Source organism: Cladosporium halotolerans (genome assembly GCF_011745625.1).
Source record: "Cladosporium halotolerans strain TM138-S3 chromosome Unknown Sca8, whole genome shotgun sequence".
Classification (NCBI taxonomy): Eukaryota; Fungi; Ascomycota; class Dothideomycetes; order Cladosporiales; family Cladosporiaceae; genus Cladosporium; species Cladosporium halotolerans.
In genome coordinates this window covers 674,970-690,353 of record NW_027191459.1, presented here as the reverse complement: position 1 = coordinate 690,353, position 15,384 = coordinate 674,970, and the positions used below count along the sequence as shown (strand labels likewise).

The 15,384-nt window shown below is 54.7% G+C and overlaps 5 protein-coding genes across 5 annotated transcripts; 2 read left to right on the top strand and 3 right to left on the bottom strand.

Moving 5' to 3' along the window:
* Nucleotides 1–48: 48 nt before the first annotated feature.
* Nucleotides 49–1,197, top strand: WHR41_03387 (uncharacterized protein). The gene is made up of 3 exons (XM_069371993.1): nucleotides 49–830; nucleotides 885–940; nucleotides 1,003–1,197. The coding sequence occupies exons 1-3, from the start codon at nucleotides 116–118 to the stop codon at nucleotides 1,072–1,074; spliced, it is 843 nt and encodes a 280-aa protein (XP_069231004.1). The 5' UTR covers nucleotides 49–115; the 3' UTR covers nucleotides 1,075–1,197.
* Nucleotides 1,102–2,873, bottom strand: WHR41_03386 (uncharacterized protein; the record flags this gene model as incomplete). The annotated part of the gene is made up of 2 exons (XM_069371992.1): nucleotides 1,102–2,227; nucleotides 2,290–2,873. 2 exons carry the CDS (start codon nucleotides 2,871–2,873, stop codon nucleotides 1,213–1,215), a joined length of 1,599 nt encoding a protein of 532 aa, XP_069231003.1. The 3' UTR covers nucleotides 1,102–1,212.
* A 623-nt stretch (nucleotides 2,874–3,496) lies between these two features.
* WHR41_03385 (uncharacterized protein) lies at nucleotides 3,497–5,739 on the bottom strand. Its single transcript, XM_069371991.1, has 2 exons — nucleotides 5,500–5,739; nucleotides 3,497–5,451 (listed from the first exon to the last, which is right to left on the bottom strand). The coding sequence occupies exons 1-2, from the start codon at nucleotides 5,708–5,710 to the stop codon at nucleotides 3,599–3,601; spliced, it is 2,064 nt and encodes a 687-aa protein (XP_069231002.1). The 5' UTR covers nucleotides 5,711–5,739; the 3' UTR covers nucleotides 3,497–3,598.
* A 1,197-nt stretch (nucleotides 5,740–6,936) lies between these two features.
* On the top strand, nucleotides 6,937–8,916 carry WHR41_03384 (uncharacterized protein; the record flags this gene model as incomplete). The annotated part of the gene is made up of 1 exon (XM_069371990.1): nucleotides 6,937–8,916. One exon carries the CDS (start codon nucleotides 6,937–6,939, stop codon nucleotides 8,914–8,916), a length of 1,980 nt encoding a protein of 659 aa, XP_069231001.1.
* Nucleotides 8,917–9,643: 727 nt separating this feature from the next.
* WHR41_03383 (uncharacterized protein) lies at nucleotides 9,644–14,928 on the bottom strand. Its single transcript, XM_069371989.1, has 7 exons — nucleotides 14,299–14,928; nucleotides 12,459–14,221; nucleotides 12,250–12,411; nucleotides 11,988–12,193; nucleotides 11,212–11,929; nucleotides 10,678–11,089; nucleotides 9,644–10,606 (listed from the first exon to the last, which is right to left on the bottom strand). The coding sequence occupies exons 1-7, from the start codon at nucleotides 14,827–14,829 to the stop codon at nucleotides 10,241–10,243; spliced, it is 4,158 nt and encodes a 1,385-aa protein (XP_069231008.1). The 5' UTR covers nucleotides 14,830–14,928; the 3' UTR covers nucleotides 9,644–10,240.
* Between the last annotated feature and the right edge of the window lie 456 nt (nucleotides 14,929–15,384).

The window sequence follows — 15,384 nt, the reverse complement described above, 5'->3', positions numbered from 1 at the left end:
CTTGCAGGCGAGCCTAGGCCTATCTTTGCCTCTCTATAAAGTACATGGACAGGTCATCAAAGCCAAAAAAGGAACGAGAGGAATCATTCCTGGAAGTGCAAACACCATCACAACAATGTCAAAATCAGTCCTCATCACCGGCTGCAGCTCAGGCATTGGGCACGCGCTCGCCCGTGAGTTCAAATCCAAAGGCTTCCGTGTCTTCGCGACCGCGCGCAAGACAGACTCCATCGCCGACCTCACCGCCCTCGGTATCGAGGCTCTCGCCCTGGAAGCGACCAGCAGCGAGAGTATCGAAGCGCTGAAGGCCGAAATCACGTCCCGGACCGGTGGCAAGCTGGACTACCTCGTCAACAACGCCGGCCGCAGCTACACAGTGCCCGCCGTGGAAGTCGAGATGCACGAGATCGAGCAGACATTTGCGGTCAACGTTTTCGCCGTCATGCGCATGTGTCAGGCGTTCGCGCCTCTGCTAATCGAGGCCCGCGGTACGATTGTCCAGATCGGCTCACTGGCTGGCGAGATGCCGTATGTCTTTGCCAGCGTTTACTGCGCTTCGAAGGGTGCACTGCACCAGTATACGGACACGCTGAGGCTGGAGCTCAAGCCTTTCGGGGTCCGGGTCGTCAATGTCATCACGGGCGGCGTCAAGAGTCAAATCGCCCGCACCTTTAGGATGCTGAGGGACGACTCGATCTACATGCCTGTTCAGAAGGATTTCGAAAGGAGACTGACTCACAGCCAGTCTCTGGGTATGGAGACGGAGGTGTACGCCAAGCGTGTCGTGGCGCAGCTGACTGGCTGGAGACGAAAGGAGACGATTTGGGAGGGTGAGTCAAGTGTGAAGCAGGTAGAAGGCGAAGTTGGCTGACCGATCATTCCAGGCGCAAAATCGTGGCTCGTTTGGTGGGTGACAGGTTTCATGCCCAAGGTTTTTATTGTAAGTCTCACGTCCTCAAGTCTCCTATACCTTGTGAGTATCAAGCTAACCCGGGCGTCTAGGAAACTGCAATGATGAGGATGTTCGGGCTGACGAAGTTGCGTGCTATCAATGAGAAGAAGAAGTTGGCCTGAGCTATTGCAAGACAGAACCGACCGACATCTCGTAGGTAGTAGCGTTTGATACCCATGCTTGATATTGATGTACGAATAGTCCTGAGTTTCCTATCGTATTTAGGCAAACGGCCTCCGACAACATCTCAGACGCCACTGTCACTCTTCATATTTCGCAAAGACCTTCTCGGTCTCTCCGAACTCCCTCAGGACAGTTTCTTCTCTGTCCTGGCCCCTAATCTTGAATGTCGCAGGAAAGTCACGAGCACAAACCAAGAATCCTTCACTATAAGCCGTCCGTGGATCAGTGTCCAGCGGTACCTCTTTTCCGCCTTCATCAATCTCAGGCAGCATCTCAAACGCCCAGAGCAGCTTCGCCATGGCAAGGAACAAGTTTCGTTCGGCAAGGTGGATGCCTGGGCAGAGTCTGCGCCCAGCTCCGTACCCATAATGGTCACGTTCCTCCCACGCCCCGTTAGCCAGCTCGGGCGCCAGCTTTGTGCAGCCTTCAAAGTGGTCAGGATCGAAGATATTCGGGTTCTTGAAGCGAGTAGCATCATGCTGCATTCCCCAGGCGTTGATGATGACCGTCGTGCCTTTAGGCAAGAAGTACCCATCGACCCAATCATCCTGCGTCAAAGCATGCGGAAAAGCGAGCGGCGTCACAGGCCGCCAGCGCATCGTCTCTTTGACGATTTGCGCCACGTACGGCAGCGAGCTGTAGTCCGCCCAGGTCGGGCTGCGGTCTGCCGCGATAATAGAGTCAATCTGAGCCTGAGCCTTCCGCTGCAGGGCTGGATTCGCCACCATGGCTTGCACGAAAGCCGTGATGATGCTGGCGGAGGTGTCACTGCCCCCTTCCGTCAGAGTGCCTCCGAGGAACCACAGCTCGTGGTCGCTGTAGGTCATGCCAGGCGAGGGCTTCTCGCTTTCGACTTGGTCGAGGACTTTGTCCATGAGGCTTCCGCGGGAGCCAGCTCTGCTCCGACGGCCACGGATACCAGCCAGGAAGGATGAATATAGCGAGTTCATCGAGCGCTGGACGTGGGTCGCTCGGTCACGCCAATTCAGAAAGACACCTTGGGGCAGGTAGTTAAGGAAACCATATATGTCCACCGGTGGGGTGGCGCCCGTTTCCATGACCTTTGACCAAATCTCCATGAGGCTGTAGAGACTGATCGAAATGGGTCAGCGATGTAACACTACCTCATCAACTAGAGCAATGAAAGAGCCTACCTCTCCATATGTGGCGTCTGCGGCGTTGGTGTTCGGATACCCCAAACGATAGACATCGTAACGGAGTTGCTGAATCGCTTTGGATGCAACATATGATCTTCCGGCTTGACCAAGTAGTCTCTGGTCATTTGCCTCGCTTCGGCCTCTTGTAAAGGCAAATGCTGCTCATCGACCACCTTCTCCATCAAAGAGGTATGCAACAGTTTCCGAGTCGAGCGCCATTGCTGGCTGTACTTCATGAGAAGTATATGGTCACCGCCTGCGATCAGATCTGCTACATATGACTTAGGTCGCTCAGAGTAAAGGGCACTCTTCTTATCCACGAGCTGCTTGATGAGACGGCGATCGGTGATGACAGCTGCGGTGCCGGTTCCGAGCTTCAAAGTGTACAGACCGCCATATTGTTTCGCCCACTCTGTGAACTGGAAGTGAGCTCCCTTTTTCGGGATCTGGTGAATGTTTCCTAGTACGGGAAGTGTTGGAGGGCCGGGAGGGAGGTGTTTCTCCCGCCTTCCAACGGAGCAGAAAGCGTAAGTGGCTATTGCAATCGAGCAAAGTAACGGGAAAAGCAGCAAAAATGCCATCATTCAATACTGATTCAGGTTCGTCGAAGACTCGCGCGCCTCATAGTAGCCGACTGTCTTGTCGGTATGAAGCATAGCCTCCCATGATCAAGCGGGCTACGAGGTGAGGTGAGGGGTTCCGTTAGGTACCCGGGCTGCGACAGGTGGGGAAGATGCAGCGCGATCTCGTTGGCATATTAAATGAACTGTAACATGGAGAAACGCGGTGCTTTCAGTCGATTCTGCAAGTGTTACCAGATCATCTTTTCTTCATTCGGAACATGAGGAGTTTGGTATGGCCTTAAGTTGCTCCACACGAGCTGACGGGTCATTTCGATGCCATTTCCGCCTGATTCAGCAAGCCATATCGCAAATACCCAAAAGCGGATGTGTTCTGTGAAATGAATGGTAGCGAAAAAGAGAGATTATGGAAGGAGCAAAAGCAAAAGATCAGTGCCCTAAGACGGAGTCGAACCGGCGACCTCGTCATTACTAGTGACGCGCTCTACCAACTGAGCTATCAGGGCGGCATTGATGAGTAACTGTATTTTGCATGCATTATAAATGTTTGTTGAAACTAAAAGACAGCAGGCGCACAGCCGGGAGTTGGAAGGGCAAGCTAGGATAATGATAGCAGCTTAACATGCCCGAGGAGAAAGCTCATCTCATTTTTCCATGCCACGGCAGCTTCTTATTTACACTAACGTACAAGCTTATAGTACAAGACATCGCCCAACACCAGCACACTATGCTCTAAGCTTCAAATGGTATGTTTCCATTTGCCCATCCGTCATCTTTGTCGGACTCTTGACGAGCATGTCCTCGCCCTTCCCGCTCTTCGGAAAAGCGATGACATCGCGCACGCTCTCCTTTCCCAGCATGACAGCGATAAGGCGGTCGAAACCAAGGGCCAGCCCAGCGTGCGGCGGGCAACCAGCTCGCAGCACTTCGATCAGATGCTCGAAGTCCTTCATGCGCTCGTCGCTCATCTTCAACACCTCTCTCATGACGAGCTCCTGCATTTCGGCGCTGTGGATTCGTCGACTACCGCCACCGAGCTCGACACCGTTGACAACGAGGTCGTAGTGGTCCGCGCGGACGCTTAAGGGCTCTGAGAGTAGCAGGTCCATGTCTTCAGCGGTTTTCGGAGATGTGAACGGGTGATGCGTTGCGGCAAGGCCTGCGGCGCCCCCTTGGCCAGGCTCACTGTCGTTACTTGGTGAAAACAGAGGAAAGTCGTTGATCCAGGTGAAAGCGAATCCTTCGGGCGCTCGGAGATAACCGTGCTTCACAGCTGCTTTGTGAAGGGCAAGTCGAAGGTTTCCTATCGGTGTAGAGCCGCCAGAGAAATCCTCCTTCGGCCTTGCTTGCAAAACAACAAGGTCTCCGTCTTCCAGCTCGAGCATCTCCTCAACTTGCTCTGCTGCTTCAAAGCCGAACACTTGCAAGCCCTGAAGTGGTTTCCGGCTGTCGAAGATGAAGATACCAGGCTGACCATGTGGGTTCTGGATGAAGGGCTGAGCTTCCGGTGAGTCCATGAATGTGCCAACAAACTTCCTGGTCTCGTTCGCATCTTCAGAGATAGGAATCTTCATGACTTCCACGATCGGGTCAGTCAATGGGCCAATCTTGCTGACAAGGTCCACTGGGACCATATATTCGACACGTCGAATCTCCGAGCCGAGGCGAAGGTCAGGCTTATCAGATCCATATTTCGACATCGCTTCCTCGTAAGACATTCGAGGGAACGTCTCAGGCACGTCGTATGCTAGCAGTTCAGACCATAGCCTTCTGACGACAGCTTCGACTGTCCGCATCACATCCTCCGCAGAAGCGAAAGCCATCTCCAAGTCCACCTGGGTGAATTCAGGTTGTCTATCTGCTCGAAGATCTTCATCGCGGAAGCACTTTGCTATTTGGACATAGCGAGGAATGCCACTGCCCATCAGGATTTGCTTGTACTGCTGCGGGCTTTGAGGTAAAGCGTATGCAAGACCAGGTACGCGTGTAGGCACCAAGAATTCTCTAGCGCCTTCAGGTGTGGATTTGAACAGTAAGGGTGTCTCAATTTCGGTGAAAGAATGCTCATCGCACAGCTCGTTGCGCACTATGCGCGCTGCCTTGCTGCGGAAGGCGAGGGCGTTCCGAAGGGAGTCGTCATTCCTGATTTGTAGGTGTCTCTGCTCGGGCGGGAATACGGTGTCTTTCGCCATGATGATATCATCAGGGAATGTATTCAAAGCTGTAATATCATCGACCTTAACCTCAACGTTGGTGATCAGGCCTGGTCTTGAATCGCCCTTCCCAGCTGAAGGCGCTTTTCGCGCTTTGATCGTCCCGTTGATAGCGACTGGTGAATGCTCTCTCAGTTCACGCAAGACGTTGTGCGGAGAATCGCTCCCATCAACTCCTTTGGTTGGTGTCGAAACGAGCTGTACAGTCGAGCCGAGACTCATGTCGTGGAGCTCGGCGAAAGTCAAGTTCTTCGAGGCATCTCGGCGAGCGCCAACGTATCCATGGATTACCACTCTCTGATCATTGAGATCTTGGTTCTGTGAAGCAAGTTGCTCAAAGCTACATGTTGCCGAAGGGAACTGTACTGCATTGTCCATCAGATCGTACTATTGGTCAATTCTGAACTACTTACATGACTTTTTGAACTTCTGCAGTGCCTCACTGGTGTTTCCACTACTGTACAATCTGATTCCTTCAGGTTGGTAGATTGCAGGCCTCGATCGCCTCCCCCGTGTGAAGGCAGGTTCCAGGCTTAGGATCCTGCATGCTGGTGGCAGGCTTAGCAGACGCGACCGCAGAGCTGAAGATGCAGCCAAGCTGATAGCACGACTGGATAGTGTCATGAAGAAATATTCAAAAAGACAGGTATTTATTTATGCATTTTCCGATAGGCGAGTCGACTTCGATGGCGGAGGACGACATGATGTCCGCTGTCCAAAAGCAGCTAGCGCCATCGGTAGCGCGCCGCGTCGCAGCACTTTTCTCGAACCGCAGGGCGTATTCCTTTTTGATCTCTTCAATGACCCTCCTATTCAAAAGGATGTACGTATAACTTTCAGAAGAACCCTCATGAACCACACTGACAGCTCCGCAGATGATGAAAGCTTAGCGTGTAGCAGATGAGCAGTGCTTCATTCTGGGTACTCGAGCTCTCCCTTCGCTGGGCTTAAGGGCTTTGGTATCCGGATGGAGCCAGCATGATATCTGCGTTCGGCACACCTCCTTGTTAATTAACGAGCGCGAAGAAGCACCTCTGACTTTCTTTCGAATCCGAGGGTTTTCCCAGCTGGCGGCTAAGACGTGCCGTTCGGCTCTTCAACGAGATCCTGTCCAAGGCTGCAGGCAATCTACACATACAGTTACGATAGTCAATGAATCTACGGCCTTCACCGCAAGCATTCCGGTTTCTTTTTCTCGCTTCAAATCTACATAGATAGTATGCCTATCACCTTCTCGTCTTCACCCGCTATTCGAGGCTATTTCAAGGGGCCGGTTATCATTTTCCAGTCCTTCTGCACCTCGACGCGGTAGATCAAAGTCAAGCCGTATCAACAAGTTGAGGCCAGCCATTCAATGCTGCCTTGACTGTAACAATACTGCGACAGTATTCGTCCCCAGTGAAACACGTGGTTGACACGTTCGGAGTTGTAAGCGCTAATGACCCTGGTAAACCCTGGAGATCGCAGTCATAACTGACCTCATATATCACCTGGGTCGCGCGTGATTTTCTAATGTCAACCCACCAGGGAATGCTGCGTAGTATGTACTGTGCTTTGCTCTTCCCGCTCTCAAAGCCGCCATGATGGCATGCATCGGATCGCCAAGCCGGAGCTTCAAGGCTGCCTTCGGCCGAGCTGGGACAGCGCGGCAGCCAACAACGTGCTAAGCCCAAGGCAATCTCCCTTGACGACTTGGGCGTACACCACTCCCCCGCAGCCTTCCAAACACCGCGCAACTGCAACTCCCCTCCCTTGAACAATGCTCTCACTGCCGCCTTGAATCGCGCATCAAATCAGACCAGGAACACCGTGCCTCTCGCCATCCCGCCCGATCCACATCCGTCCAGCTCATGTCCAGCTCCTTCGAGAAGTCCGTCAAGGGCGGCACCAAGGTCAAGCTCGCGCCGCCTAAATCGAAATATGTCGAGCATATCCTGCTCGCGACCCAGTCCGGCGAGGCTGGCGTGGCCGAAGTCTTCCGGACTTTGACCCATCGACTTCGCGACTCAACATGGACGGTAGCCTTCAAGTCGCTGATCATTGTCCACCTGATGATCAAAGAGGGCGCGCCTAACGTGACCCTGAGCTACCTAAGTGCCGCACCAACACATCGACTGGCAATTAACAGTTTCACCGATGTACAGACCCAAGGGCACAACATCAGGCGGTATTCTGAGTACCTTCTAGCTCGAGCGCAGGCGTTTGAGGCGGCAAAATGCGACTTTGTCGCGGAAGGACAGGCACATGTGAAGAGGTTGTCGGTGGATAAGGGTTTATTGAGGGAGACGGAGATCATTCAGATGCAGGTCAGAGCGCTTGTGAAGTGCAACATGCTGGACAACGACTTGGAGAACGAGATATCCCTGACAGCATTCCGTCTACTCACCAGGGATCTGCTTGACTTGTACGCGGCGGAAAATGAGGCGGTAATGAACGTTCTTGGGCACTATTTTGAGATGTCGAAACCGGACGCGGAGCGGGCCATCAAGATCTACAAGACATTCTGCAAGCAGACGGATTTGGTGGTACAATTTCTTGGTGTTGCACGCCAATTTGAGCATGCGACGCGATTGGAGATTCCGAAGATCAAGCATGCACCTACGAGTCTCGCAGCCAGCTTGCAGGAGTATTTGGACGACAAGGAGTTTGATATCAACCGGAGGCAATATCTGGCAGAGCAAGAAGCAAAGAAATCTGGCAAGCCGTTCTCAAAGCCAGCAGCTCAAAAAAGTAGCCAGCCTGCGAGTTCCAAGCCAAACGATACAGCACCCGCGCCAGCCGCCGCTGCACAGGCCAAAGGTCCGGCTCCTGATCTTATCGATTTCTTCGACAGCATCGAGCAAAAACAGCAGCCAATGGCACAGCAAGTACAGCAGTATCCGCAACAGCAGCAACAAGGCTTCGTCACTGCACAGCAAACGAGCTTTGGAGCGCCGCAACTGGGTTTCCAGCAACCGATGCAGGGTTTCCCTCAGCAGTCGCAGCAGCCCACAAATGGCTTCATGGGTAACGATGCATCGACAAATCCGTTCATGCAGCAACAGCAGCAACAGCAACAGCAGCCCATGAATGGTTTCGACCAATCGACCAACCCATTTGGTCAGCCGCAGCAGCAAGCTATGCCTCAGCAACAGCAGCAATTGCAGCCGGTCCAGACCAACTACACTGGTGCTGGATTCGGAGGATACGGCCCGCAACCGCAGCAGCAGTCTTTCACAAGCGGAGGCGCGTTTCCACAAGACACTCAGCAGGCATTCGGGAATCCTGCGCCGCAGGCGCCCGCACAGGCGCCCGCACAACTGCAGGCGCAACAAACGAATCCGTTCCGGCTAAGCATGATGGCCACTGGGTCGTCAATGGGTGCTTTCGGTGGCCAGAGCAGCACAGACAATACTGGTGGCTTGCAGCGACAGTCAACGAACCCTTTCGCCAAGCACACGCAGCAACAAACGCCCTCGTTCCAGGTGCAATCGATACCCGAGGACGGTAACGCTCAAAATCAGCCCCAATCTTCTTCTCCTTTCGGTCAGCAACAGCAACAACAGCCGACGGGCCTGCAACCCTTGCAATCCCAAGCAACAGGCACAAATCCCTTCGCACGACCTCAAACCGCGACATCGCAACAACAACAGAACCTCTCTCCCTTATCAGTACAAGCCACCGGCACGAACCCCTTCCGACAATCGATGTTCATGAACCAGCAAACCGGTCAAGGCTGGCAGAACGCGCCGCAAGCGACGATGGGAGGCTTTGAGCAAATGAACACCGTCCCCGTCTTCCCTCGGCCCGGCACGTCGCAGCCGCAACAGCAACAGTCTCCTTGGGGCTAGGACAGGGTTGAGCAAGGCAGAGAGTGTGTGTTCTAGTGTGAATTAGCGCGGCGTTTTCTGTTCTGGACAGACGGGCATTAGGAATTGCGTCTTCTCTTCTTCTTCGACGCTGTTGTAATCCAGTGCTTCTCATAGCGGTCAGCTGTTAGCCTACTCTTTAAAGCGGTCTCTAGCGAGCGGTGAATGTTAGCCATGGCATCCATTGACTCCCTCTCGTACCATGTCCTCTTCGGCAACCAGTGAGCGCTTGCTTAAATACACGAAAGCCTTCAACGTGCAATCAATGCACCTTTCAACGTTCCTATCAGTGGAGTAACATATGACGAACCAGTCAGTAAATCATAGAGATGGTGGGAACCCTTATCAAAGTACGCCTATGGAGGATTTGCAACGCCGAAATGGCGCTTGGGGTTAGCTACCCTAACCCTAACCCTAATGTGAAATGGTATACCCTACAAAGGCACCGGCAAGGCGAGCTTCACCCCCTGGACAGCTCAATGAGGGCAGCGGGCCAAAAACCGATATGCTCAAGGTAATATGAGAATGATTAGTACACAGAATAGGGGTCTGTTCTGGTGAACGGTACAATGTTCTGCGGCTTCGGCTTCACAGCGCAAGCAACACTGTGGACATGGATTGCAGATGACAACACAACACAAGTCACCGATATAATGATTATGAGGATGAACAAGGAGGTCAAGCCATACCAATCCGGATTCACAGCCCATCCTGGAAGGATAAGTCTTCCTTCCAAGCCTCCGTTCATTCAGTATTACTATCGACCGATACCTTCGTACACCACCGACTTGTTGTCCCTTTATCAGCACAACATCCAAGATCCCCGGCGCAGTTGCGAGAAGTGCGCATCGCCTTACTATCAGCATCCCAAGCCAGCTGCCGGCCGGGCGGCAAGGTGACTATGTATTTCCAAGCGGTGGCGGCAAGCATTGGGATGTGCCGTGAATACGCGTGGGATTTCCTCTCTCCGCGTGGCCGGTACGGCACGAGAGCTGGACTCTTTCCGGATCAGAGATGACTATTGATGAAGCGTTCGACATGAGACGTCTCGTGTATTGGCCGCGCAAAAGACGAACAATAGATATTCAGTTTGCAGTGGCGGAGGCTGAGGATTGCTGAGTGCCGTCGGGCGCGCTTTTGTTGTCCATCTACTCGTGTAATGAGTCCTGGTCGGCCACCTGTGGCGAATCTCGAATTGCCACACCGTTGCGAGGCTGGATTGCTGTGGGCTGCGGTTCTGTTGCTCCTCCCTCAAAGCCAATGGCCTCTTCTTAAGACTCAAGCTCGAAAAACGCACTCAAGCCTCTCATCCCCCTTCCTCCCCCTTCCCATCCGGCAGCGCCGGCCTCGTCTCCGTAACCAGCGCACTCAACCCCTTCATGCGGATGGGCTTAGTATAAAACCTATCCATGCCGCAGTCCATGCACTCCTGGCGCGCAGACTGGCTCGTGACGCCCGTGAGAGCGACGACACACGTCCGCGGCAGCTGCTGCTTGCGCTCGAGCTCGCGAATCTTGGCGGTGGCCTGCTTGCCGTCCATGACGGGCATGTCGACATCCATGAGGACGAGGAAGAAGTCGCGCGGGTGCGCGGAGTAGATGGTGAAGGCCTCTAGGCCGTTGGAGGCGCACTGGAAGGGGACGTGGAGTTTGCGCATGAGGGCTTGGAGGAGCTGTGGAGGGAGAACCTAGTTAGCATGGTCGTTGGGAGGGTTGGCGTTAGGCAAAAGGTGGGGGCACCTACTTTCATGTTGACATCGTTGTCCTCCACGAGGAGCACGGTCGAGTCTGCCTCGGATTGCCCGTCATGCCCGGCCTGCCCTTGCTCAGCAAGGACGGAAGGCGTCATCACGGCCGGCGAAGCGGGAGACGTCTGTTGTTCTGAGCCATTTGTGTTGCCGGGCTTATCAGAGGTCTGCCTTATCGGCAGAGTTGGAGAGCTCTTCGAACGCTGGGGAGTAGCTTGTTGATCTTGTCGGTCAGACTGAGCAGGGAAGTAGTCTGTGCCGGACTCTGCCTCGCGCCCTTCCTCGCGAAGGTTCGCCAGCGGGGTCTGTGGTCCAGCCCGGTTGTAAAGTGCATGATCCCTCAGGGTCACAGGTGTAGATAGGTCGGCGGCGGATTGAATCGCTCGCAGCATCTTTCGGGGTCCCAGCCTGGAGATTCAGGTCAGCACCCGAACACATGGGTCATCGACGGACCGAGAGACGCGTCCGATAAAAGCCACAGACGGGATCTCAAATAACGCAAAGTTGTGCGGTGGTCTGAAGAAACTTACGGCTGTTGAACAAAAATCGGCTTTACAGGAAAGCCCTCCAACGATCTCGTCGATATAGCGCCTGCCGAATACCCGAAGACAATAAGACGGAATCGCCGGGTGGCGATCTCTGACAGGAGCTCTGACATCAAGTCAGTCTCGTGCACCCTGAGGTGAACAAGATCCATCTCGTAGATGGCGCAAACACAATCCTTGGCCTCGGGCGGCAGACTGAGGCCGGAGCTGAGAGCGAAGCCCAGCCAGGCAGAAGCGATGCGCGAAGCGTTCTTCCCAACAGTGTTCGCCAGCGCCGAGTGTTGGTGTTCCATATCGGCCGGAAGGTTGATCAAGTGGAAGCCGCAGTCGGGGTTGGGCGCCGCGGCTTTGGACAGCTCGTCCAGATCCTCCAACGCTTTGGCGGTGTGCTCAAAGACGGTCGCGAACGTCAGGCTTACGGCCGTGCCCTCTCCCAACTCGCTCTCTACGTTCAGGTCGGCGCGGAGATCTCTTGCGATCCTCTTCACAATGCTCAAGCCAAGACCCGTGCCAGCCGAGTGCGAGTCGGCTTGCTTGAAGGGCGTGTAGATGTGCTTTGCGAGGAAGTCTTGCGAAATGCCGATTCCAGTGTCTCGGACTTCGAGCGTCACGACACCATTGTGGCGATCTTGCTCGGCGGCCGCTTCCCGCGCGCTCAGTATTACCGAAACTGTGCCTGACTCGGTGTACTTTAGAGCGTTGCCTGAGAGTATGGCGTTAGCGTTGCGGCCTCGCTTGTGGTCTCGCAGATGGACACCTACCGAGGACGTTGGTGATGATCCTTGTCCACACCCCAGGCGCCATGTCGATGTTCCAGGAGTCACACTTTCCGATGTCGAGTGTCACGCAAAGTGATTTCGAGTCGTTCGTGGGCTCCACAGTCTGCCTTTTCTCTACGTCGCGTGGCAGCGATCCCCTCCTCGAAAGCTCGTGATATCTGTGCCCGGATACAACAGTTTCCACGACCCTGCAAAAGGAGTCAGTGCCCAAGTGTCTTAATCAAGAGGAAGTGTGGATACGAACTCCTCAGTGAGGCGAGCCAAGTCCACACTCAAACGTTCCTGCGGCCCGTTGGATTGCTGACTTCCTGGCCTGCGGTTCCTCTCGGAGTCTGCGTCGGCTTGCTCTTTGCGCTGCGTCTTTGTCAAGTTGCTGATCTTCGAAAAGTCCAAGATGTGGTTGATTCTAGTGAAAGTCAGTAACGACCGGACAAACCAGATGGCGCCACTCACGTGTCTAGAAGCGTTCGTCCAGCAACAGCGGCATTGAGCGCCATTTCTTTTTGGAAAGGAGTAAGCTCTGAGTCCAGAATCATTTCAATGCCTGCCATAACGCCATGCAGAGGTGACCTAAGCTCGTGGCTCACGGACGAAATGAAAGTGGCCTTCGCGGTGTCGGAAGCGACAGTCTCGACTCGTTTGATCTCGGCTGAAAGACTGTGCGCGAAAGCGGCGAGGTAAGTAAGGTCTTCAGCTGAATCGAAATGGCGCAACGGCGTGGTAGTCCACACGAAGAGGCACGAAGGCCAGCTTTCGGACTGCTCGTCCCATATGGGATAGAAAGCAATCGAGCGCGCGCCCACCATCACCTTGCCCAAGCGCAGCATCGCGCGGCTTTGCTTCGACTTCACACGGTCCGAAGAGGATTTGTTGGTCCTCGTCCCATCTTCATTCGACCCGGAGGTGGACTCATCGCCAGAGCTCGAGTAGAGATTGCCACTTTCCTCGAAATTGAAAATCTTGCCGCGCGGGAAAGTCTTGACCAGCTTGTGGAGCTCTTGCTCGGTGAGGCCGAACCTTTGTCTCTCCGGCCGAGTTCCAGTAAGCGATGATCTGTTGCGCGTGGAGAAGCCCTGGACTTTGCAGAGCCTTGCTGCGCGACTGCTTGCGTCGGAATCAGTGTCTGACGTCGTCGTCGCGGCGTCTTCGCCGCTACTGTCGCTCTTCGCTTTGGTGGCGCCCGAGGTACTGTCACCGGCGAGGTTCTTGTCGCTCTTGATGCGCGCAGAGACTGCGGTGCCGTTGACGCAAACCACGCCCTCGGCGCCCAGAGCCTCTCGCATCAGGTTGGACGCTCTTGCGTACACGTCCTGCGACGGGGCGGCGTTTTCAGATGCCGACTTTTGCTCCGCAGCCGCTGAGCTCTGCTTCTGGGCGAGGCGTGCGGCGCTCATCGTTCTTGGGGGGTTGGGCCTGCTTTCCCCGACGAACTTGGGAGCAGGTTTTGCGTCGGATTCCTTGGGCCCCGGGTCGAAATCCATGCTGCTCACTCCCTGCTCGGCGCCCTGACTCTGGGTCCTTGCATTCTCACGAGTCGTTCCTGAACTTCGCTCGAGCTTTGCCGTTGTGTCGGCGCTGAACATGGGCGGCCGCTTCTGAGCCGAAGGCTGCGTTGACGTCGCGTTGTCGCTGCCTGCTTTTTGGTCCGCATCCGAGACACCGTGGACGTCGTCACCGTTTATAGAGGATTGCCGAAATCCTCGAATCGAGTTCACTTCGCCGTCCGAGGTAGGATCTCCCGACGTCTGCCTGTGCATCATGCGTCTGGAAGACACGGTAGAGTCGGACATGTAGGCATCCTGCACGCCAAATTCCGCGTCCGCCCTGTCCCTTTGGTCTTTGGCATCCGCATTGCTTTTCTCGTGTCGGCCACCTCTTTCGATGCGCTCATCGTCCCTCGCGAGCCACCAGTCCCGGAGCGTTCCCTTCCCATTGTTGAAAATTCCGAGAGCCTGGATGAGGCGCTCGCTCCGCTGTCGCTGCGAACGTACGATCGAGGCCTCCAAGTGTTCAGCGATATTGTCCGCGCTGTCCTCCAACAATAGCATTTCACCAGCGCTGATGCCGTAGCGCGGCTTATCGTCTAGGACGCTCACGGTACCGATAACAGAGCCGTTCAAACTTCGCATTGGTATCGAGCAATAGAATCGTAGCCAAGGCGCATGCTTGGCCATGATGACCTGGTTGTATTCAGGGTTGCTGCGGACATCGTTGACCTGATCACGGAAGGAGCGCGCGTTAGCAACGACACATATCATTTGAGGCGAGGGAACCGACGAGGGTGGGCTCTTACAATACACCAATGTGGGGACTGACCCTCAGTATAATAGTGCTGATCCACATCTGGAGGAATGTCGCGGAAACGGCGAGCTTTGCGCCATGTGTTCAGGTTGGGGCCATTGAAGCCGTAGTCCTTCGGAAAAGAGCAGGTCCCTATCCAAAGAAAGTCTTTAGGGTCTTCAAACGTATCGTACTGGAGCGAGGTTGTGCGCGAGGCTTCCGAAAGGACGTATTCGACGCTGGTGGACAGCAGGGTGGCGAGGACGCGGCGAGCATTGAGACGAAGCGCGCACAGCTGAGCGAACGCGGCGAGGGCTGCGTCGGTGCAAGGCTCAGAGCCTCTCTTACCGCTGCTGCCGGTAGCGAAGGGGTTGTAATGGATGGCCGCAGGTTGGTGAATATCAATCCACGCGTGCAGATGGCGGAGGGCGTCTCGCTCGCGAACGCTCTCTGTGCCCACGGGGAGACTCTTGAGGTCGGACGTGCCCCGGCGCAAACGTTGACGCCGAGACTGCTGCTTGACGTTTGCCTCGGGTGTATTCATTTGAACGCAAGAAATGCGAGCCGAAGGAGCGGTCGCGCGCGAGAGTTGTGAGGTGTAGGCGGATCACACTTGCATGGCAATTGCTATGCATGGAACGCATGGCCCGCATGCCGCCACTTTGTCATCATGCAGATCCAACATCCAGGCCTGCCAACATCCACCATCGTCGTTCCCTTGCGCTTGCGCGCTTAGCTCGAACTATGGAGATACCGGTGGTAAAGGGACCCCGGAAAACTGGGGCCTACCGGAAGCTAAGGTAGGTGATGGATATTCGGACATGACTCCGACTCCGAACTCCGGCTTTGGTCTTGATTATTCTGACTGCATTGTCTAATGGAACGATACTGAGTCATGAGATTGACTGCTATAGTGTTACTGAGCGAGAATGTATGCACCAGTAGAGAAGTTCTAGGTCAGTCATATCGCATGTGAGTCTCGACGGATCGGTTTGACGGCGTCTTGAACAGATTTCCAGGCCGGCGAAATTAATGAGGGCATAGTCGGAATGCCATGTACAGCGCGAGACGCTCTCAACCCGAGCTGCCACAGATGAGC